The 23,290-nt window shown below is 46.7% G+C and overlaps 1 protein-coding gene across 2 annotated transcripts in view; it reads left to right on the top strand.

The window, feature by feature from the left end:
* LOC144178838 (histone acetyltransferase KAT7-like) overlaps nt 1-23,290 on the top strand; it is a 41,952-nt gene that overhangs the window by 13,901 nt on the left and 4,761 nt on the right. For both annotated transcript variants that reach the window (XM_077706969.1, XM_077706970.1), the window contains exons 8-20: nt 1-146; nt 2,497-2,659; nt 3,865-4,077; nt 7,712-7,794; nt 9,720-9,794; nt 10,216-10,310; nt 11,191-11,284; nt 12,826-13,089; nt 18,669-18,758; nt 19,711-19,851; nt 20,298-20,391; nt 22,101-22,247; nt 22,894-23,009. In XM_077706969.1, the coding sequence (XP_077563095.1) occupies nt 1-146; nt 2,497-2,659; nt 3,865-4,077; nt 7,712-7,794; nt 9,720-9,794; nt 10,216-10,310; nt 11,191-11,284; nt 12,826-13,089; nt 18,669-18,758; nt 19,711-19,851; nt 20,298-20,391; nt 22,101-22,247; nt 22,894-23,009 (1,721 nt within the window). The remainder of the gene's footprint in view (nt 147-2,496; nt 2,660-3,864; nt 4,078-7,711; nt 7,795-9,719; nt 9,795-10,215; nt 10,311-11,190; nt 11,285-12,825; nt 13,090-18,668; nt 18,759-19,710; nt 19,852-20,297; nt 20,392-22,100; nt 22,248-22,893; nt 23,010-23,290) is intronic.

The raw sequence follows: 23,290 nt of genomic DNA on the forward strand, positions 1-23,290 counted from the left end.
CCGAGACCAGCGCTGAAACAGTGATGACCAACGGTACGGCTGCCGAAGCCTCGGATGCTGAGAAAAATGGAGACGACAGTTCACCACCTTCAACACCTAAGCGACCAAGAATGACAAGGCACGCACACCGCAGCAGGCACCAAAACGTACGTCACTTTTCTCATCATCGTCTGAACAAGCTCGAAGTCGTGAGGCCTGGGGCTGTAGTGTCGTTTGATCCTGGATCTGTGACAATTTACATTTGAGGGATGTACTTTACGATGAGGAGATGGTACTCTGGTCCTTAAAAATGGTAATGCTTGATTCCAGTCAGCCTTATTTATGATGAGGGATGAGAAGGGATTTACCTTATTCTGAAGGGACCAAGATGTGAGGAGCCAGGAGTGACACTTGTTTTGGAGCTCAGGCTTCTCCGTGACATATAAGCAGGCTTTTGGGGTGGCCCTTCCTTTGAATGCCCTTCCTGTTACAGTCGGGTGTACAGTTCTTTGATGTATATAACAGTTGCGAAAAACCTGCTTGGGCCGTACCTGCACCCTTGCTTCGTAAAGCAAGCGTATTGGTGCTGCATCTGGGGAAATGAAGACTGGACTTTGCTGAACATTTACATTTAATGATACAACATTTACACTTGAGATACAAGGCATTAGGATTCTTTCTTAGTGTTCTCATGACATTTCCTCTGTGGCCAGTGACAGCAGCAGCCGCAAGTAGGTAAGTATTGCTTAAATTTTCTGTCGACGGATGGCATGCTAGTCCGGTTGCCCCCATTTGTCCTGAGGGCAAAAGGGCCAACCACGGACTGGTTTCTTATGCACGGGGTGGACGTATGAAGAGTTTTGCAACTCCATATGTCTATTGAATAAACGTAAGTGCGGGGATTCCGAGTCGTGTCCGTTTCGAAAGTGTCCATTTTGTGTCCATTGCAATCGGAAATTCGGAGGCAAAAGATGGACTCGGGTAGCGCCGGGCAGGAGTGGCTGATGGTCCATCAGAGAGGCATTCGTCCTGTGCTAGAACTAAAATAGGCTCTTTATAATGCTGGTGATGAATACATGCTTAAAGGGACAGACAACCAATTTTTGTCGAGTATATATTCTCTATTCCAAATGAAAGGGCATCACTTAAGCACCTTAACCATAAACGGTTTTGCTGATAACGCCCTAGAACTTTTTAAATCAAAATTTTTAGATCTACGAGCCGTATGTGTCCTCCCAAAAATAATGCTGGCAACCATGACATAGAGTAGCTCGGCAACATACTTTTGTCTGTATGAAAAATGAAAAACGATATTTAAAAATTTTTCCCTGGCTACAAAAAGTAAATCGCAGGCTTTCTTTTCCTTTATGTGCTTTTTTTAATTCACCAGTCTATTTTGCACGAAGGCGCCATCTGTTGGGATGGACGATAGGTAGAATCTGGCTTCATGTTGTGGGGGTCAGAAGTTCGATTCTCCCCGTGTGCGTTTTTCTCTCTTTTTTTTTTAGCTTCCGTTGGCAAATTTGGAAGCTGAAATCGAATACTTTGGCAGAAAAAACGCCCCTGACTCGGGCAGAATCATCAAAGCTTCTTCACTGGGTCTGTTTACTTAACGCTGCCGTTGATTCTCGGCATGGAAGCTCAGTTAGCCACACTCAGAAGAACCCAGCGGCGGCGGGCGGCGTGTCTCAAAAATTTTCAAAATAGCGTTTAAAAATACATATGCAATTTAAACTTGCACAAATACTTGTGTTAAAAGGTTTTCAATAAGTGAATAAACGTTTCAGCAGTTACAGTAGCAGCTAGGTTTGCAGGTCACGTGACGGGGACACATATTGTAGTGTCAAGTTTCGACACTACGAATCGCCACTCTTCCGATGTCAAAAAGTTTGCTGCCAAATTAAAATTATTTCCTTCAATTTGTTTATAAATTGCTTCTGGTTTGTGGGCTATATAAAACGCTGGCTTTCATATGAGCTGAAGAATATATACGCGACAAAAATCGGTTGTCTGTCCCTTTAAAGTGTGTAATTTTTAGGCTTTTGAAGCTATAAGAGAAACCACTCTCCTAGCACCAAGGGAGTGGCAGGGAAAGTGAAATCGGGAGGGAACATCTTATGGAAGACAGGCCCCCTCCCCCCCCCCCCCCTGTGCCCACCCCCTTGTAAAGGAACAACTGCACCCTGTGATGGACGTATCACCGATCCAGCGACTCAACATAAAACCTATCCTCCACCGAAAACATGGACCCAAACGTAGACAAGGACAGGCGAACGTTCCAAAATCATGAGAACAATGTACAGAGATTTCGGGATGCTCAGAAACAAACACCTTGGGCTGCGTCAGACCTGATCGTGTGCTTTCAGCCAATCGGTGTTCACTCGAAAGGGACAAAAATGAGGATTTCATCCCTGGTCTGGTGCTCACCTGTGGTTGTTGCTGCTGCAAGGGTAGCCCGCCTTGAGAAAATGGAGGCACATTGTTTGTGGCACGGCTTCCTTCCCCTCCGTCCTGCAGCAGAACGAGTGCCAGAACGAGCCCGTGCACCGAGAGGTGGTGGCCCCCTGCACGCCCCACAAGGCCCCCGCCAGCCCTCGTGGCAGCCCACCGGCCGTCAAGGCGCCGGAGGACGTCAAGGGAAACGGGGAGGTGACGCCTCCCAAGCGGGGACGGCCAAAGGGTCTGTGGCCGCCACCCTCTCCTTTGTGGTGAAAGCAGCAAGGGAGGGAGGATCTGTTTGAAAAAGGGGGGACGGTGTTTTGATTCCTCAGGCCGTTAGCCATCTGAGCTGCAGTGTTAGTTTGTAAAGCACCACAGTTGTGTTGAAGGCAGTGCTTTTTGTTTTTTTTAGTGTTTCTATTAAGGTTCTTCTGCGTAACTAGGCCGCAAAGTGAGGAAGCAGTGCCCTGTTGGGATTGCAGTAGGCAGTGCTGAGCGCTTCAAGGCTGCTCGGGGGCATGTGTCATTAGCTGACATCAGCGATGGTTATTGGAAGGGGCAGGAAATTAAAGCATCCCTAGCACTGGGTTGGAGCGGAAAAAAAAAATAGCTTCAAGAAAGGAAAGAGGATGGACACAAGGCAAATAAGGAATTTTTCTTTGATATCGCCATCTTGCTCTGAATTAAACCAAGCTGCTGCGTGCAGCTTTTTGTGTAGCCACTGCACTTGGCCAGGAGTCACACACCGCTCTCTCTAATCACTTTAGAATGATAGCGTTTAAGGTGGCTACAGCTATTTTAAGTGCAGTCATTCACACATGTAGTGGTGAGCACAATGCGGAGGAAATTACAGAATGTTGAAAGTGCGTCTTGGGCAAGGTATCCCCATCAGGTACCAAGCCTCCCACTCGGTTGTAGCAGCCGAAAACTCAGGTTGGCTCTTTTTTTTTTTTTACCCCATGTCAGGAGCAATGCTGACATTTCGCATTAGCCAGGTACTGGCAGACGCAATTTTTTCTTTCTTTTTGCTGGATGATTGCAAGGTTTAACGCGCCGACACCTAACTGGTGATGAGGCGCGCCGCAGTGGGGAGCTCCTGATTAATTTTGACCACCTGGGGATCTTTAATGTGCGCCGAAATCTCGAACACACGGGTGTTTTCGCTTTTCACCTCCATCAGAAAAATGGCCGCTGCGGCCAGGAATCAAACCCGTGTCCTTGGGCTCAAGCAGCACAATGCCATAGCCACTCAGCCGCCGCGGCGGGTTTTATTTTTCCTGAACACAAAATCACCGGAACCACACCACCAAATTAATCCCATTGCTATCCTGTGCGTTTCGACTAGAGTGCTTACAGCGGCAAGGTAGGCTGCACGTTCGTTGTCTTTGGGTGCGTAAAGCAAGCAGAACTTGCTTGTTGCTTATACATGGTTGAACTCGCACGCAGGCAAAGCGAACAGCAAGGAAGTGGTGGCCGAGATCACGCCGGTGGCGAACTCAGAGAGCAGTCCCCGACGTCGTGCGGCGAAGGGTCGGTTGCCGGCCAAAAATGGCCGGGGAGGCGCACGCAGCATCCTGCGGGAAATGCCGGCCGCCAACGGCCAGTGCCCTAGGGAAGGGGACGAGCCCCACTGCACGTTGGCGGGCTGCGACTCAAAGGGTGAGCACCAAGAGTGGCCGGGGAGATGTGCGTGTCAGAAGCCTTACATCGCTTTTCTCGTTATCGCGTGACTGCAGCTTTGTCACGATGGTTCGACTAAGGAGGAGGAGGGCCAGCTCAGTGAGTGTGAAAGGTCCGGCAGTGTTGTTGGTCAGCCTACGATTGCTTTCACAATAGATGTCAGTGGCTACTTTGTACAGTTGAACAACCTGGATATGTCGAACTCCAAGGAGATCACGAAGTCGTGGAAAATATCGATAATTCGAAATATGAAATATGCCTATCGGAGGCTTATTTGATAACTCTGCGTGTCACTGAGGGCTTACCAAGATCGCAACAAGGGGTAACTTACCGATTTGCTCTTCAAAGCACGGAAAATACGAAACACAGCAGGACAACCATTGCACTTTGTTTAGCATAAAAAAATGCCTGTGGGCTTCGCTTGCTTTATCTGCTACGTCAGGAAGTTCACCAAACTGCCTTCAAGCTTACTAATGCCATCCTAATGAGGAAGTCTGGCGCCGTACACTGTGCCACCGCAGTGGCGAATCATGCTGAATGCTGACGCAAGGTCACGTGCAGTAGGCAGGGGGGAACATCGTCAGGGTGGCTAGTAAGGTCCGCTCTTTCGGCATCGGCGATCCCCCCCCGTGATCGCTGCATTGTTGTGATTCGACACAACCTGCACGTCGTCTTCAGTACCTGAAAACTCACATGCTATTGCGTGATGCGGGACGGCGCGTGAGAATGCTGACAGCTCTTGAAACTCATTCTCGAGGCACGCAATACAATCAACTTCTGTGTCTGAACACGTCTCGTGTAGAGCTGCAACGAAGCCGCTTTGGGAAGCCAGCTGCAGGAACCTACACATGACACGTTCAAGAACAGATGGGCTGTGCTGCCTTTAGTATCATTCTCAAAAGTGGTGCGAGGAATTTCAGATTTAGAATGCATCCGCTAAACCTTCAGATGATGTCCACCTTTATCGCTAAATCCAAATTGATCTGTTTTTTTCGGGACCCTGGCTCCGAAGACACAGCGCTGCAAACAACACACACACACTACGCTACACCGGCCACCATGTTGCTCTTTTCACGTAGCTGGTCTGAGTGTCTTTCTTTTCATTGTGTCCTCATTTTGGGTGCCAAAGTTAATCTCATGAACAGTTAGACTGTTTGATATATGCAATAATTCGATATGTAATACAGTAGAATCTCGATGATACGATTCTGGGTGATACGAATTTCGGGATGATACGAATTTCAGAAAAGTCCCGGCAAAATTGCATTGTTTGCAATGGGAAAAATTTCGGCTGTTACGAACGGACCTGGGCAGCCCGGCGGATGATACGAACGAGCCGGCGAGGCGCCCGACTGCCGAACAAGCAAGTGACGGCTCTCTCTCCCCATTTGTCACTCTTCTTTCTCCAGAAACGGCCGGGCTGTTGTTTTCTGCTCGCGAAAACGCGCCCCGCATGCCCCATGCGCGCCGCGAAACCTCTTGCAAGCTGCGCGCACCGCGGCCGGCGGCGGCTTCGGCCGCGAAGTGGCACGGCCGCTCGAGCGACCGCTTCTAGCCGCTCTTTAAAATGCCGTTTAAGGCAGACACGAAGTTGCTTGTGCAGTAAAGGAGCTGATAACGTTGGCGAAAACGGTACTATAAAACATCATCCGCGCCGCTAGTGAAAGCGCCCATAAAATATCTGCCGGAGTGCTAAGCCTAAACATCTCGGGCGGAGCCAGCCGGCTGTCTCTAGCGTTTCGCAAGTCGTCAGCGTCATTTTCTGACCGAGGTAGGAGATACCGCGGGCGCGAAATCGTCAATGCGGCTGTGAAAATACAGCGCGCGCAAAGCTGAGGCGTGCGAATCGCGTGCAAAAACGCACCATGCTGTTCACGCTTGACTGTTGCGGCGTGTAGCGAGCTTGGACACCGTGAGTGAGGAGACAAGCGCGAAGCTAGGCGAAGCGTTACGCGCTCCAGAAAGGACTGCTTTGTGACATGGGGGTTTAAAAGAAACAGAAAAAATCACGGATTTGTTCACGCGAAAGTAAGAAAAGAAATAAACGAAAACTTTTTTCAGCGCTCAATTTTTTGGTCTGTGTTGGTTCATACGAATTTCGGATGATACGAATATTTTTCGCGGTCCCGCGAGATTCGTATCATCGAGATTCTACTGTAATTCCTTTATTTTTCATCCACAATGATGTAGGAAGAGAGGGAAAAAAAGCTAATTTGGTTAGCTTGACGGTGCTCCCTTCTCCTCAAATAATACAGGAATAATTCAAGAGGCACACAGCACAGCACAAAGTGCTAAAAAAGGAAGCTACAAAAAAAGTCAATTGCGCTGTATTTACAGGCGTTTGAAAAAAAAAAGAAAGAAACAGAAAAGAAAAGGAAAATGAGAACCGACCGCGACATCCAAAAACACTTTCTTTAACACTGGAATAGCTAGCAGGCTAGTAAAACAGCAAAGCAAAAAAGAAAGAAAGAAAAAAAGAAACAACAAAAAACACATTCAGAAACACATTCAGAAAACACCGGAACCCTAGATATCCAGGTTGGATATATCCGGGTTTGACTGTACTTAGGTTGAGCTGTGGGTTGGGGCCAAAATTCAATTGCTGACTCTAAAGACTGTACTTGCTGTTGCTGCCTTCTTGTTATATCTGGGAGTGAACTCAGCGCTGTTCAGTCTATGTGGGATCCCACCAGGGCTGTAGTAAAAAGCAAAGTTTCGAGAAGAGAAGAAGGAGCACTGAGAGGCAGCCGTTAGGAACAGCTACATAGCCTTACATGTTCCTGCTCTGTTTTTTGTTTCTACACTTGGGGCACATGTATTGCACCCAGTCTCTCAAAATATTCACAAGTGTATCAGATGCTGCTCAAGTCTTTTGTAAAATGAACCCATCTTTGTGTAACAGTAGTTCCTTCCAAATTTATGCTTAAAAAAATGGAAAAGCTTTAGCCACATTACAAAGGTACCAACTGTCGTTTGGGTTCGGCTATGTCAGTGAAATGGTTGGTTCAATTCATATTAAACGTGAGCTTTGGTGGCTCTTCTTAAAAATAATAGTTATGTTACCATTTAACCTCTGCTGCCTGCCAATGTTGAGGCAATTAACTCTTGACTGCGACAGTCGCCGAAATTTCAAAATGGCGCTGGTAGTGGGTACAGCATGTACAGCTTGTAAAGTTTTGTTCCCATGTCAAGGAAAAATAAAATGTTGCAGGATAGAAAAATGGAAGGCCTGGGCATTTTTCTGAGTAGTACTGTTGCACGATGCTTGAAGCACTGTGCGACGATTGTTTTGGGAAAAAATTTATGTCCTTCGGTATAGGTGGGAAACCTTAGTGCTTGATACCAGATAACCTAAAAAGCACAGCATCACGATCGTTGCTCCTTGCCACGTGAGAGTGGGGAGTGGTGTCCAGTTGTTATTATACAACGCCCTTTGTGAGGGACAGTAGAGAGGCAGCCACAAACCATTTCTCATCTTGACAACCGGTACAGTAATGCTGCCAACGTCAGCATTTCATCCTGAGTTGTTGCTTGAAGCATGTCATCATGGACGACAGACCTGGTATCTTTTGGTGCAACGGCCAAAGTGTCATGCCTTGGCGGCCTTGTGCAGGTCACCTGAGTGGGCGGTTTGCTTCGCATGCCACGCTAGAGTGCTGCCCGCTGTACCACAACACCACGGCGGCCGACTGTGAGGTACGTTCCCAAGTTGTCAAGAGGACTTCTTAGTAATCGGGCTCTTGGGGCCACGTGGGGGGGCCCTCTTTCCACCTTTGTTCACACTCCCAGGGGGTGAAGGCTGTTCTTGGCAGGGCTTTGCGATTCCTATACTCCTCTCTTATGGCAGAGGTTGTCTGCTGTGAAAAAAAATTAAAGCCGTTCCACTCAATGTGAAAGCTGTTGGAACTGCAGAGCAGTGATTCGCCATAATGGGCTGTAGAGCCGGTATCCGCCCACTGCTACCACCCAACGCATTTCAAATTTTCCTGCCTCGCAGTGCTTGTGCATCTCCTGCCTGAAGCTGCGCCAGTGGGAGTTCTGTTCTTTTTGTGCTTGCTTTTCCTCCCGCACGGGCCGGCGTTGCACTGCCACTTTTTTTCGCTTACTATCATAAAAACCAACCCAACAAGCATTCCCAACTAAATGAACGCAGGCGCTGCCGGTTAATTACGCATGTTTTGCCTCAAATGTACCAGCAGTTTACTTTGTGCTAAACAACGGGGAGATGTATGACAAGCACCAGCGGTCCACAAGTTTCGAATGCTTGTGACTATCTAAACTGCTTGGCTTTCAAAGCCTCTGGGTTACGCCGCTATGGAGGAATGCCATGTGGCTGTACTTGGCTCCAGCGAGCGAGCTACGACGACAATGCGAGCTCGTGAAGTGCTCTGCACTTTAAAGAAAGTCTATGAGTGGAGCAAGTAAGTGTTCGATCCACTTTGTAGTGAGACGAAGCCCTCGTGTTGTAGTTTGCTCAAAAGCATTGCTTGTTGCAGGAGGTGGTTACTGCGCAGCAACATCTTGTCGAGAAGTGTAGGAACATAAAATTTTCGTCGAGACTAGGGCTCCGCACGCAATATTTAACGACATTTTGTACAGCTCATGGCCACTAGTCAGCACTGGCCATATGTGAGCTTTAATTTCGACAGTTGTGTGCTAATTTTGGGAATCCTGTCTGCTAATTTTCACCAAACCAGGCTGAAAATTACATTGTGCAGATTCATGCTCAGTTTCTGCATGTCGGGGAAGGACAAGCTTTTAGTGGTGGACTTGCAGAAAAGAAGCAAAGTGGTTCTACTGTCAATTGCATCGTGAAAAGCAGAGAAGAAGAATGTTGATTGATTGATTGTAAGGTTTAACGCGCCGTGCGTGCAAGCGCAGTAGCACAAGCTGCGCCATATCCGTGGCGCAGCGGCCATGTCCGTGGCTGTTTCTAGCGTTGCCAAGCGGAGAAATTGACAGCTAAACTTTTCATTGAAGACCACCTATAGCGTGAGGGCTTGGAAAACGAACCTCTCGGTTTGTATACTAATAGCATGTGGTTACCACCAAAGTCGCACACCGTTAAAAACATTACTTCAACCTCAAGCTTATATTTCTCATCACTAGGGCGTGCATTTTAAGTAGATTAGGTATCAATATGTACCATTTGCAAGATCAGCAGAGTCAAAATAAGTGTCAGCGTGAATGTATTTTCCTTTCATAGATATTACCACCATCAATGCTCAAGAGAAATAAAATTTGCTCAGGCCTTTTGCATGTGTTTTGTGTAACCTCTATGTTGTATGCTACTAAGAAGCTTAGCTGGTCATGCACCTTCACAAAGTATATTGTTTCATGATTTCTTTTTTAAGATTTTAACTGTGAAGGGAAAAAAGGTGCCTTGCCAAAGGTGTAGATGTAAGCGGTCCTGCACTGCGGACGGAACGGTGCGAGAGGCCGCCCTAATTGATCGCTTTGGCCTTTCCAGACATCATAGAAGCCTCAGACGATGTTTCCGTAAGTTTGCAGTGCGTTTGTTGTGATGCCGCACAGAAGTGCAACGTCGGCAGTGTCAGTCATTTAGGGTGGCTGTTGTGTAGCGTTACGAATGCGTGCTTACGGGCTCCCTTTTGTCACAGGAGCAGTACAAGGCTCGGACAAAAAAGAAAGCGGAGCGTCAGCAGCAAATCAACAGGCTGTCGCTGAAGAAGCCTGTGAGTATTGTGCTGCCTGGGGACAAGGCTCCTCCAAGTGCTGATTACTTGCACAAGCAGCAAGTGCCGAACTGAGAACGCTTGTTGACCTCGTTCTTTCACTCCAGCAGTTGGCATAATCCAGCAATGCTTTTGTTCGAGAGGTAGTTGGTAGGCTGTAAGGAATGAGGCACCAAGAACGAGATGGAAGACTGGAGTAATGTTGTTGCGCCTTCTGTCTCTCTCTTTGGGTCTCGTTTCTTACCCTTGCTAGTAGTCTTTGTAACTGCGTTATATTGGGGATTTCGTTGTATGGAAGTTTGTTATATCGAGGTTTTATTTTGTCGGGTGGGCTGTTCTCAACTTTGTCTCTAGCCCGAGGTACTGTCACGTCCTGTTGGCTCAGCGGGCCTGTGTTGCCCCCTTCCTCCCGGCGTTGCAGCTGCAGCAGACCCCGGAGCAGAAGGAGCGCTTCCAGAAGATGATGGAGCAGCGGAGGGAGAAGCTCTCTCCACGGACACGCTCCAGGGGCTCTCCGTGAGTAGAGCTTGTGAAATGGGGGGGCATAGACAAGCTTTTTTGCTTTGTACCTTACAGTTAGAGGGAACTCAGACATCTCTGTAGGCTAGTTGCGGAAGCGTCTCTTAGCATGAGGGTGGAAAGGCCACAGGTGGCAAGAGGTCGATGTTCCTTGCACAGATATTTTGCCTCTAGTGGGGCGAGGAGTGAGCCACCTTCCCCTAATGAAATGGCTGGCATTGAGAGTGGGGAAAAAGAAAAAGGCCACGTGTTCAGGGTTTTTTAGGTCCTATATTTCCATATATGTAGCTAGCACTGTAACATACAGGCGATGCGTGTATGTGTTGTGACTTCTCCTTTCTTGTCGCCATGTTTAAATGGCCGTTGCCAGCATGACCATGGCACCTGTGCCGGGCTTGTACATTATGTCATGCTGACTTTTCTGGCACATCAGTGTGTACACTTACCTGTGTTGGAACCCTGTTGGATGGCCTTCTGGCGAAACTGACGTGTGCAAGCATTTCTGAGTCCTTTCTAGTTGACCCTTGGTATACATCCTTGGTAAACATCTTTATACAGACAATGCCTAAACAACCTTGGTAAACAATGGTAAACATCTTGCCCATGGTTGCTCATATAAATTCTGAAGCGTGGCCAACATGTGCAGTGAGGCCTTGAAAACAGGCAGTGCATGATAATGGACCACCCTGAGGCACCAAAGATTGTGCCGGTGTAGCAGTGCACTCGGTACGTTGCACACTTGTTTTTCTATGCGTAACCTTCTTGCCCAAAACGCAGAACACTGTAAATGCAAGAGCAGTGCATGACGGTGCAGGCAGCATTGTTTGCTCTCTGTTTCCCCTCCCCTTGACAATTCATGACCCCTCAACCCTGCCAGGAGCACTGAGTGTGAGCCTGACCTGAACGGCTTGACCCCGTTCTACGACCTGGAGATGTTCCGGGAGGCACAGGCCAAGGCGGCTGAGGAAATGGTGAGCCTTAGTGGCGGCGAGAGGTCGCAGAGAATGTGGACCTTCCCAACTGACTTTTGCTGGAGTCTTTGCCTTGACCCAAGAACCTCTTTTCATGGCCTTCCCCACGAAAAAAACTGTTAGTGCTAGGAAAACAACAAGCACGCGAAATTGTAAAGTTTACAATGGCATTGGTGGAGTCAATTGGCTGTGGTGAGGTGTTCGTTTGCTCATGTGGGTGACTTGCAGCTCTAGTGGGTGCCTGATTTCACTGTGATTGCGGTGGGCCAGTGAGCTTTTTTGTTTTCTTTTTCAGAACATGTGAAGGAACTTGCAAACACAGCATCTCTGATAGTTAGTAGTTACATTGCTTGAGGCATCTCCTCTTACCCATTCAGTTGGTTTTACGGAAAAAAAAAGTCTTTAAAAAAAAGAAAAACACCCAAGGAAGTAAAGTTTTTTCATGGCTGCGTTTGCTGGAGAAAACTTCTCAGTTTATGCTTTTGGAGTTTTGCACTGAGTAAGCCAAAAGCATTCACGTATAGGATAACTTAATTTGATACACTTTGACGTTTATTTTTCTCCGGTAAGCAGCCAAAAATTCTACATTTTGCACACTTTTAAACAGCTCATTGCGGATTTTGTCTTTTTGGAACGGTGTGGCAGTTTTTTGGCTTTACCCGGCAATTTATGAATGCCATAGGTGCCCAATGTTTCCAAGTCTGAACAGTGTTTGCTCACTGTGAGAGCAGAACAAAGTTAATGTGGAGGTGGAAATAATTGTCTGAAACTGTCCCTTCCTTCAGCAAAATTTTAATTATTTCCTCGTTATTTTAACTGCCCACTACCTTTGAGAAATAGGAAGGGGTGGCAGTTCTTGTGGCGCTTATTGGTTGCAGCATCTAATCCTGCACTTTAAATTCCTAGTCAACCCCAAAGCTATGTCTGCTTAGGAAAAAGTGTATACGTGAATGACTCTGAGAAAAATCTGCCATGTTTAAACACAGTTAAAGCGAATTTTAGAGCTCAATAAACCATTTCAAATGCTCATTTCAAACATCAAAGTTTAATGAGCTGTAAGTTAGTTCCAAACGGTGCATCAAAAAACCGATTCTCTTATTGCACTCACCATGGTTCATGGTATTGGAAAATATAAAGATTACAGTTTTATGGCTAACACTGTTTTGTCTATTGCCCCTCCAAAAATGACTGATTATCTCTAATTATCTTGGTGACTTATTGACTTGCTAAAAAAATAATGGCGTATTTGAAATCAGTGGGGGAAAAGCAGCAAGGCTGACAAGTTTCACAGAGTTTACTTATAAATTAAAAGAATTTGTTTTAAGAGCCATGTTCCCCCTTAACCTTCCCCCCCCTGGAACAAATGAACGATTTGACACTTTCGCTGCGCAACGGCACGGGGTGCTGGCTTGACCATGGCTGAGCTTGAGGTTAGCATCACACTACGATCCACTTTCTGTGTTTGCACGTGGAGTTGTAAAACTTTACTCTGTCACGTGGCAGTGTGGTTGAGAGGTGATACCTGGGCGTGTCTGCTGCAGGAGCAACAGCGCATTGCTCCCCCAGTGGTAGCATCCCCTCCCCCCCTGCGGGGCTCGTCCGGTGGCCACCGGCACAACCAGCAGCAGCAGCAGCAGCAGCAGTCGGCGCAGCAGGGGATCCGGGTGCTCGAGATGGGCCGGTACGAGATGGACGTCTGGTACAGCTCACCCTACCCGGAGGAGTACCAGGCCCTGCCCAAGCTCTACCTCTGCCAGTTCTGCCTGAAGTACATGGGCAGCCCCACCATCCTGCGACGACACACCGTACGGGCTCTCTCTCTCTCTCTCTCTCTCTCTCTCTCTCTCTCTCTCTCTCTCTCTCTCTCTCTCTCTCTCTCTCTCTCTCTCTCTCTCTCTCTCTCTCTCTCTCTCTCTCTCTCTCTCTCTCTCTCTCTCTCTCTCTCTCTCTCTCTCTCTCTCTCTCTCACCCCCTTTCCCAACTTCTTGCAACTCTACAATTGATCCCTGGCTGATCTAAGACCTCGCCACAGCTTTCACCACAGGAACATAAAAACATTTGCCATCCCTTCCCAAAGAAAGTTGAGAGACGTGCGAAAGCTTTCTAACATCAAAACGGCGTCAAAGGTGCGTCAAAACCTTCGCTGAGTGTGCATCCAATCGATTGTCAAACCTTCAAAGACCCAAAGCGCAAACAAAGAATGAACCCATGCGACGATTTTTCGCGCACTAGGTAAACGTATCTACGAACGACCTAAATGAATACCGATACGTGGCTTATGAGATTAATGTTTACTATTGTATTCCTCCTTCATGATCAATGCATATATTGTATTATCTAAAACTGTTCCTTTTTTGTGATTTTCAAGTAACCGTATCGACACAATGGAAGCTCGGTTTCACACACACGCCGAGTGTCGAGAGATTTTGTCGGAGCTTTTTAGTCGGCCAACCGGTCTATGGGGAAATGCATTAGTTTTTTGACAGGACGCCATCGGACCCGCTAAGAAAGCTTTCGCTTTAATAAAGCTCACAATCGCGGGTGGCTGTTTTAGAGGAACCATGAAAACAAAATACAGGTTTGGTTCACTGAGAAAACTGCTCTGTCTCAACAACAGAGGTAGCAATTTTAATGCAAACATCAACAGTTAATCTAGACGTTAAGAACAACATGAAGCAGTGGCAGTTCACCAGCCACTTGCTCACACAGCTCTTGTGAAGTCACGGGTTCGTGCAATTGGCAGCTGCTAAGAAACTTGACCTTGCAGATGTAGTGGTGCAACTAGTTCTGTTTACCCCTTTCACTATTGGGTGTTTCTGGCCGTGACGCACCCCCACTGTCAGCTTGTTTTCCGAAACATGAGGGAAGGAACATAGTGATATCGCCTTTCTTCCAGATATTTTCATTTTGCCGTGCACGCTTCCAGGACGACGACCCCACCATTTCAACATCAGAATCTGACGCTGCGGAACTCACACCCCTTCCTTGGATGAGAAACTCTCAGAATGCGAACCTGAGCTCGGTTCGTATTTGGATCAGAATTGAAGAACCATCGCTCCTGTCCGCAGTCAAAGGTCCCGCGCAGTCAGCCATCCGAAAGTAACCGCGTGCATGGAGGGAGCACTTTCAGATGCCCACACAACGCACAGAAATGAGCGAGCAAAAGCCGTGGTTGAATTATGTTTCAGTCCATTGGAGAGGAAAAGGTGAGCTGGGCTAACCTGGCGCCCTGCAGCAGACGCTGGTACAGAATATAAAAAATCCTAGAAACCCGTTGTGGATGGCACAACAACCCTTGCACCTGTAATCGCACGCATGCCGCATGGTCACTCATCCCGACAGAGTACAGCGTGCAGAGCGACCAAGCCCCAAGCAACAAATGGTGGGCGCGGTCGCTCCATACTCTTCAATATACCATTGAGAGAGCTAGCAAGTGAAAATAGTAGCTACTAGAAAGATTTCACGGATGGCACAAACAGTCCAGGCGTAATCGCATGGGTGCCGCATGGTCACTCATCGCAACAGAGTACATCGCGCGGAGCAACCAAGCCCCTAGCGACGAAGGATGGGCGCAGTTGCTCCGTACTTTTAATATACCATCGTAGAGAGCTACTAGAAAGATTCGACAGATGGCGCGAACAGTCCAGGTGCACCAGCTTTGCGCTATGGCGCGAATTTTTGAACGCACAATGGAGAACGTACCAGTACTAGTGACAACGAAAGGGTTAATCGCACTACTTCAGCGCAGTTAACCCACTAACTGTTTTTGGTGTTAGCCTTATTACCTCACTGCTGATGTCGTGTGGCGAGAACTTTTAGAATTTATTAGTATTTAGTATTTCTCATGTGTGTGTGTGTGCGTGCGTGTGCGCTTGCGGGGGGGGGACAAACTCTTTCACGAGAAGATGGAACTGAGGGATATACATACAGACAGGTGCCACATATGTATGTATATATATGAAGTGTCTGTGTGTGCACATGCATGCATACGTATGTGTTTGCACGTGTGTAAAAACACCTGCCATAATATTTCATGTTCTTACCTATGCATGTGAAAAAGGAGTTAGCCCTGAGATTTTCTCCTCTGAAGCTGCACTGGGCTAGTTTACAGCACTTTCTGCATTCTCAGTCAAGTCGGTGACAGCTTCGAAGATTCAGTAGCAGTTGACGAAGCTGAACTTGTGGTGCATGAAGGCACAGACACGGTTCAGAATGTCGTGCAGCCACAGTTTTCAGCGTTGAAGTACATCCGGTAGGAGTGCACTACTAATGCAGTTTTTGTGTATTTATCGCACAAATGATCCTAGCCATATTAGCCTCGTACTGATCTGTTTTCTTTCGCAGCTTGCACAACAGGCGAGGTTTGGCTTGGTTCTAAGGCCCTTAAGGGGGGACGCGGGTCTTAGAATGGTCAAAAATGGCCAAAATATCGATTTTGAGAAAATCCAATTTTTGGAATTATTGTACCTTCAAGCACCTGCCTTCAAAATATCAACGCGAAATTCCATCGGGAAATACTCTAAAATCATGTTTTGAAACGCCTCGAGGGCCACGAAATGCCCCGAATTGGGCAAAAGTTGCTTCAAATTCCCGCGTGCCCCGCGGGCGAAGCAGCCGACCGATCGCCGCCATCTTGGTCTTGTTTTGAAGCTTGTTTCTTTGTGCGCATTTTGCGATATCTCAAAATGGCGTCGCTTGAGTAGAACGACCGCCCTTGCCAGTTTTCCGAAGGCACCTTCTCGGCCGCCGATTGGCTAGAGCGGGCGCGCGCGGTTTGAGTTCGCCATACGACCCCTCCCATTGGTCGGCGCGACTGCTGTCATGGCGGTCGCCATCATGGCGTCTGCTACGCACGTCTGACGGAGTCCGCTCTTCTGGCGCAGCGCTCGCTTAGAGCAGTTTTTTTTTACAGTTTCTTTTAATTCTTCCATCGCGTACTTTCGTGAATGATGCCAGGAGACGTACGTTTGAATCATGCGCACGGGAAGCGAAAGCGTCGTCCGCCTATCCCAAGGTCGCGTGGTGCGACTTCGGGCCGCTCGACTCCGCCGGATGAGAATCGTTCGCCGCCTCGTATTGCCTCGCCTGCCCCATCGCCTGACCAACCACCTCCGGAATCCATACCTGGTCCAAGCACGTCCTGCCGGCTTGACACGAGGTATTACACGGCGGAGGAGATCGCCGCGCGTACGGAACACGCGGACGAGGTCAAGCGCGGAATGGAGACCAAGTCAGCAACGCAGCGGAAATTCGACCTCCTTGAAGTGGATTTGGCGCACTCAGAGGAAGAATCCGGCACAGATTTTGTCTTAGTGGATTTTGCAATGCTGAAGGACCTTTTTGCGCACGTCAGGTGCGGCAAGTGCGGGCTGGTGGCGCTGGATTTGAGGAAGCCTGACCGGCAGTACGGCCTCGCCGTGAAGCTCGAGGTGACGTGCTCGGTTTATGAACACCGTGTGGAACGTTTTTCCTCGCCAAGGACCGAAGGATCTGGCAATATCACTCTTTTTGAAGTGAATATGAGGGCTTTGAAAAGTATTCAAAGCATCGGGAAGGGGGTGACTGCTCTGTCAGATTTTTGTGCTGGTATGAACTTGTCCCACAGAGGCCTGCACCACAAGACATTCCAAGCGCACTTGAGGAAAGTGGTTCAGGTTTGCGAGGACACTGCAGCAGCCTCTGAAGCTGATAGTGTGCGTGCCATCAAGGACTTGTACTCGGACCTTGGTCAGCCGCCAAACAACATAGATGTGATGTTTGATGGCACGTGGATGACAAGGGGACGGTTGTCACACATTGGAGTGGGCTGCATCATTGAAGTGTACACCGGCTTGGTGATTGATCATGTAGTCCTCTCTAACTTTCGCTTAGGTTGCGCCATCGGACCCAAAGCTTCAGATGAGGGCTACGAAGATTGGCTGGCAGACCATGAGTGTCAGCGAAACATTGACTGTGGTGCAGGACGCATGGAGGTAGAGGCAGCCCTGATAACGTTCAAGCGCTCGCTCTTCAAGAATGGGCTGCGGTACACAACCGTGATGTCCGATGGAGATAGCCGCACCATGCAAGGCTTGAAGGAAAAAGGCGTCTATGGGTTTATCCCCATAGGCCAAGAAAGTTTGCCTTTCGGCTACATTTATTTTCCCCAAAAGACTCTTTTGAGGGCCAACAACATGATGCATTTGCGGAAAACGCACTGCGCAGTGTCCCACCCCTGTATCCTCTCAAACTTCCAGCATAAAAACAGCGAATGAAATAGCCTCACCAAAGAACAAAAAAAGGGGGCACCTAAAGCAAGTTTCACCCTCATACTTTTGCCGTACACAATATTCTGGGTACCACAGTGCACTGTAATAGATGATGGCACTTCACGAAGGACTGTTGCAGTTTTCACGACGCCAGCAAGACACCACCAGATTTCACAACGCTAACAAAATGCCAACCGATTCGAAGTCGATAAATTTTGCTAAATTCCTGATGGGGTCCGTTACTTGGCCTTTTGTATCTCCAGTTCTAGTTGACATTTTTGGAATCCAAAGACAGATTTGAAAATGGGAAGAACATGTCTTTGTTACTGGGAAAATTTGAAGCTACACTACTGACGGTTCATCTCATAACACATGGCCAAACTTCAAATGCAGTTTTCTCAGTTTCATATTTTTGGACACTTCCCTCAGCCTTACGCAGCTTTTTGGAAACTTCTTTTTGCTTCACAAGGTCAATCTTGGTACCATTTTTTTCAGTACAGCCTGAGGCAGCCGATGACATTCTTAGTTTTTCTGTTTAGGCTACGCATAAATAATGACTTGCAGTTATTTTGATGAGCCAAAATATCCAATACTGCCATTTTTTGTACTTGACATATTTTTTTAGGATGCCGTGACTTTAGAGAAAAACGAAGAATGTCATCGGGTATGGGAACTCTCTGGCTATCCATTCATGTAATTAAAAGCGACAAAATGCAATGCGAAAGTTCATTAAAGCTGCGTAAGAAATTACCTAATTGCGGTTTAGACTTTGTATTATAACTTTTGAACTAACAGCACCAGCTCAAATATAATTGCATATTTGAAATCTACAAAGAAAAGCACATCCGTGTGCAAATTTTCGTAAGTTTCTACCCATAAATAAAAAAGTTAGTTTTAAGACCCTCGTCCCCCCTTAAGGGGTGGTACAAAAAGACTGCGTTTTTTTGGGTACAGCTGCTTGAGCTCTGTGGGAAGAGTGACAAGGACAAGTCTGTTAGCCTCATTAGAAAAAAAAAGGCTGAACATCTCTTTTGTTGCAATAACCTTGTGCTACATGTTATTAACGTATTTTTTTTTTATTTCTTTCTGATTTTCTGCAATTCCTTCCTTTCGCCTTCTTGCTCTCATCTGTCCAGGCCAAGTGTGTGTGGCGGCACCCTCCAGGAGATGAAATCTACCGCAAGGGCAATGTCTCGTTCTTTGAGGTGGACGGTGCCAAAAACAAGGTGCGTGCACGCCCATTGTGTACTCTCTGTGCTGCCTTCTTCACCAGTCCTCCTCGTGTGTCTGAGAAAACATAGTATTCTTTTTCTCCTTTTTGCTAAAAATACTCAGTTCAAAAAATGCAACAAACTAAAGTTGAATGCGGTCTCCTGTGACATCAGTCTATCATTCTTTCAAGGTGTACTGACCCAAAAGCTCGACCTCTAACAACTGGTACGGTTCGCTTTGTGAAGATGCCAAGTGTTAAGGGTGTCGGACATTGCTTGGAACCAATTTCAAATTTGTTTGGAAAGCCAATCAAAAAGCCTGCAAACAAAAAGCAAAAAATTCATGTCCAAAGGAAGACCAACATAAAGCCACACAAGATTTGTAAATATCTTGTACAGCGAAGCTGTTACTGTCGCTTTCACGGGGATCTTTAGTGACCGTTTTCATCACGGTCATAGTCAACAGAAAACTCTAGGACCCATGAGTGCTCTTATGACACAGTGACGGATAAAGCATTAGTGTTGAAATGTGGAACGGATATTCCAGTATTGTTTGCACCACCATGTTTCACAGCTGCTGTGGATGTAGACAGTTCAGAGTCTATTGCCGCATACACCTGCCCGGTGAAATTTATAGAACAAGCGTCGCGTGGAAGGCAGGATGTTCATTCTATGCACGGTAATTATGGTGTGCTTCTGCTTGCTCGTGTTCAGTGGTACGCATGTTTGGTTGGAAACTCGGAAGAATTGTACCTAGGTTCTCTAAACAGTGTCTGCCTTGTTCTGTATGCACCGATTTTGGCATCGGCCGCACAAGCTGATTGGCCACGCGGTTTCAGGGCCGTCTGGTCAGTGCTTTAGTTTCTCCTTGAGTAAACCCTGTGTAACCTGGCTTGTTTTTTTTTTTTTTTCTTCTTCTTGTTCTTCTTCTTCTTCTTCCCCTTGCCTTGTTTTCCCCCTCCGACAGGCTTATTGCCAGAACCTGTGTCTCCTCGCCAAGTTGTTCCTGGACCACAAAACGCTCTACTTCGATGTCGAGCCCTTCCTGTTTTATGTCATGACCGACGCCGACGCGGAGGGCTGCCACATTATAGGATACTTCTCCAAGGCAAGCTTAGCTTCCGTTCATCTTGCCTTGTGCCCATTGCGAGAGGATTTCGACCATCTATAGTATCCCCATTCATTCTTGGACTACGCATTGTCTGAAGCTGCTTTCACGTTCCGCAGCTGTGCGCCAAATTCAACAAAGGTTATATGTGCGAAGCTTAAATTTTGTTAGCAAGTACGAAAATTTTTTTGCATCCCTAGCTCTTTGAAAAACTTGTTATAACTTCTTAGTATAGCAGTACGCCAGAACTGCCACAAAACGTTTTTTAATGGAAATGAAAAAAAAAAAAACTTGGTGATACTATATCAGTACAATGTGCATGAGTTAACTCTTCAAGCATCCTGGTCAGTTTTGCTGCAGCTTTTTTTTTTCCTTCCATTGCCACGTTAACTCTTGCCTGCTTTGCTCTTGTTCACCCCTGACTTGCGACATTCTCTTCCCTCCAGGAAAAGAACTCGTTCCTCAACTACAACGTGTCCTGCATCCTGACGCTGCCACCCTACCAGCGACAGGGTTATGGAAGGATGCTCATCGATTTCAGTAAGGACACTCATTGATTTCACACGTTTCAGGGCTAAGGAAAGACCCTTAGTGCGGGATTCTGGCATAGCCACGCATTTATGGCCCTGTATGCCTCCACTAGCCACTCGAAAGTATGTTAAGTAGGGGTGTGCGAATATTCGAAAATATCGAATATTACTCGAATAATGAATATGTTATATTCATATTCGCTTTGAAAACAATGTATTCGAATTATTTCGAATATTCGAAAGGGTTCGAATATTCGGCTGTTATCGAATATTTGGATGTTATATTCATATTCGCTTTGAAAACAATGTATTCGAATTATTTCGAATATTCGAAAGGGTTCGAATATTCGGCTATTATCGAATATTTGGATTGTTAAAGGGAGGACGTGGCTTTTAACTTCGAAAAAATTGACCAAAACATCTTTTTTTTTTTTTTTAAGCCACATATTCGGCTTCTATTTTTTCTGTCCTGTGCGTTTGCAAAGTGTTTCCGCCGAAAACCGTCGCAGAGTGGGATAAAAAATTATTGTGCAGCTGCGCTGACAAAATGTCAGCTTAAAAGGGCGAAAAAAAAAAAAATGGCAATTTTCGGAGCGCTGTATCTCCGCAATGGTCAAGCGATTCTCTTTCCGGTCCTGGCCGCCTATTTTATCTTCGTTTATTCACAAACGCACGAACGGCAGAAAAAGAACCATGCACAAACGGTTTCTCAAAAGTTCTTTTTTGCTACCTACGTCTCTTGTTCCAGTGATTTCTTTGTGACCACTAGGTCTATTTTTGATTCCATTCTTTGCGTTACGTTCCTTGATAAACAGTTGAGGTCGTAACACTCTTGGTTTTTCTGGTTTAGTTTTGGTGAATTTTTATACAAATTGTCATTCTTGGTCATTATATGCCTGTTGTACATTTACTTCTGAAAAACTGAAAACTAGAAAAAAGAGTTATAACAAAAATATCTAAGGCTGTCGCGACCTCGCCCATTCATTTGGGAATGCAAAGCACTTTGAACAAGTTTTATATTATGTTTTGTAGGCCACTCAAGCTGAGTACAAGGTGAACAGAAAGAAAATTTTATAAGTAGCAAAGTTCTTAAAATGTTACTTTGAAATTTTTATGGTGTTATCACAGAAGAATTTCCAGTTGCATTGCTAATTTTTATCAAAATTCTCAGAACATCAAGAAGTTGATTTCGAAAGCCACGTCCCCCTTAACGATATTCGAAGCTAGATATTCGTATTCAATTCGTATTCGAAAAATTCGATATTCGCGCACCCCTAATGTTAAGTGTTAAGGTTGAAGTACCCTTGAGTACACATTTTACCTTGTCCTTGAGGCGTAGAATTTGAGACAAAAGTAAAATAAAACGTATTAGTGGAGAAAATTACTTTGTGGTTCCATAGTGCAATCGAATGCCACTACAACGAAATTTGCATGGTAAGTGAATGAGTGTGCAACAACTCTTGTAAGCAGCTGGCAGGGAATCTTGAATGCTTGATTGTGGCAAAACTTTAGTTGAAGTGGTGTTCATTGCTGCAGGGCCCAGCTGTTCCTGATGAATAAACTTGGTCATTAAGTCATGCCAGCTTCGCTCTGTTGAAAGTTGCGACATTTCTGTATGCAGTGCGAGCGCAGTTTATCGAAAGGAAGACAGGGTAGATTTTTCTTTCTCTGGCATCTTCCGAGGGCATTGATGTATTTACTTGTCCCCCTCCCCCCCAGGCTACTTGCTGAGCAAGGTGGAAGGCAAGGTCGGCTCCCCAGAGAAGCCTCTCTCAGACCTGGGGCTTATCTCTTATCGGAGCTACTGGAAGAGCGTGGTTCTGGACTACCTGCGGCGTTTCCAGGGCAAAGAGCTCTCCATCAAGGGTAAGCATCCTCTCCTCCTCCTCCTCTTCCTTTTGATTTCTTGTGTTTCTCACTCTGCTCTGCCTTACCTCGGGGGCATTACAAATTTACCGCTGCCTATGCAGGGTGATTTATTTTAGCCCCATCATCGAGCTTCAAAGGAAAGCTGCGGCAGCAGACTAAGTGCTAGTTTCACTGATTGGTTTTGGAGCCAGGTGGACGTCATTTGTCATAGAAGTCGTACAATCTGGACAATAAGTCAGCCAGTGTCGTGTTTTTACTTTAGTAAATTGATCTGATGGTGTTTCACTCTGGGTTTATAAAAACTGAAACCCAGTTGGAGTGAAAGGTAGTGATGTACAATGACTATGCAAATGTACATTTTTGTCGTAAGTGGCGCAGAGTCGATAATTTTTGTAAGTAAGCTCGTTATGCTTGCTTTGGTTTAGGTCATGGCAGTGGACCGTAAAAGGGACTTTGGTGGGCTTTGTTGCTCAGCTGGTAGATTAATCTAGGTCTTGTTAAAACATTGAGGAAGGCCTCATGCTACTCTGCTTTCCGTGACTGGCGTCTGCCAGTACTGTGGCCACTGCACAAACGAGTTTCTTGTTCAAAAGCTGACCCACCCCACCCCCTGCCCCTCCCCTCTCATTCTCCCCTGGTGCAGATCTGAGTCAGGAGACGGCCGTGAGTGCGTACGACATTGTGAGCACACTGCAGTCCCTGGGCATGCTCAAGTACTGGAAGGGGAAGCACCTTGTTCTCAGGAACCACATCAGCACCGTGAGTGTCCAACGTTTCCACTGGGTGGGACTTTGAATTCAGCTGCGGTATCAAAACTGCTGACGTTTGGCAGGGAATGGTGTCGGCACCAAAAGCAAGAGCGCTGTGAGGAGCTTGTTTGCTCGCTGTTTGAGGAGCTTGATATGTGAGTGCCTCAGTAGCTGAGCTAGGCGAGGGCATTGTTCGGTATGATGTGCTACTATAGTGCCTGTTCCTCGGTATTAGATGGTTAGTAAACTTAGAAGCATACAAATACCTCCTTGTTCTGATAGGTTCCAAAT

Source organism: Haemaphysalis longicornis, unplaced genomic scaffold (genome assembly GCF_048455015.1).
Source record: "Haemaphysalis longicornis isolate Haplotype H1 unplaced genomic scaffold, Haemaphysalis longicornis Haplotype H1 scaffold_4, whole genome shotgun sequence".
In the NCBI taxonomy this organism is placed as follows: Eukaryota; Metazoa; Arthropoda; class Arachnida; order Ixodida; family Ixodidae; genus Haemaphysalis; species Haemaphysalis longicornis.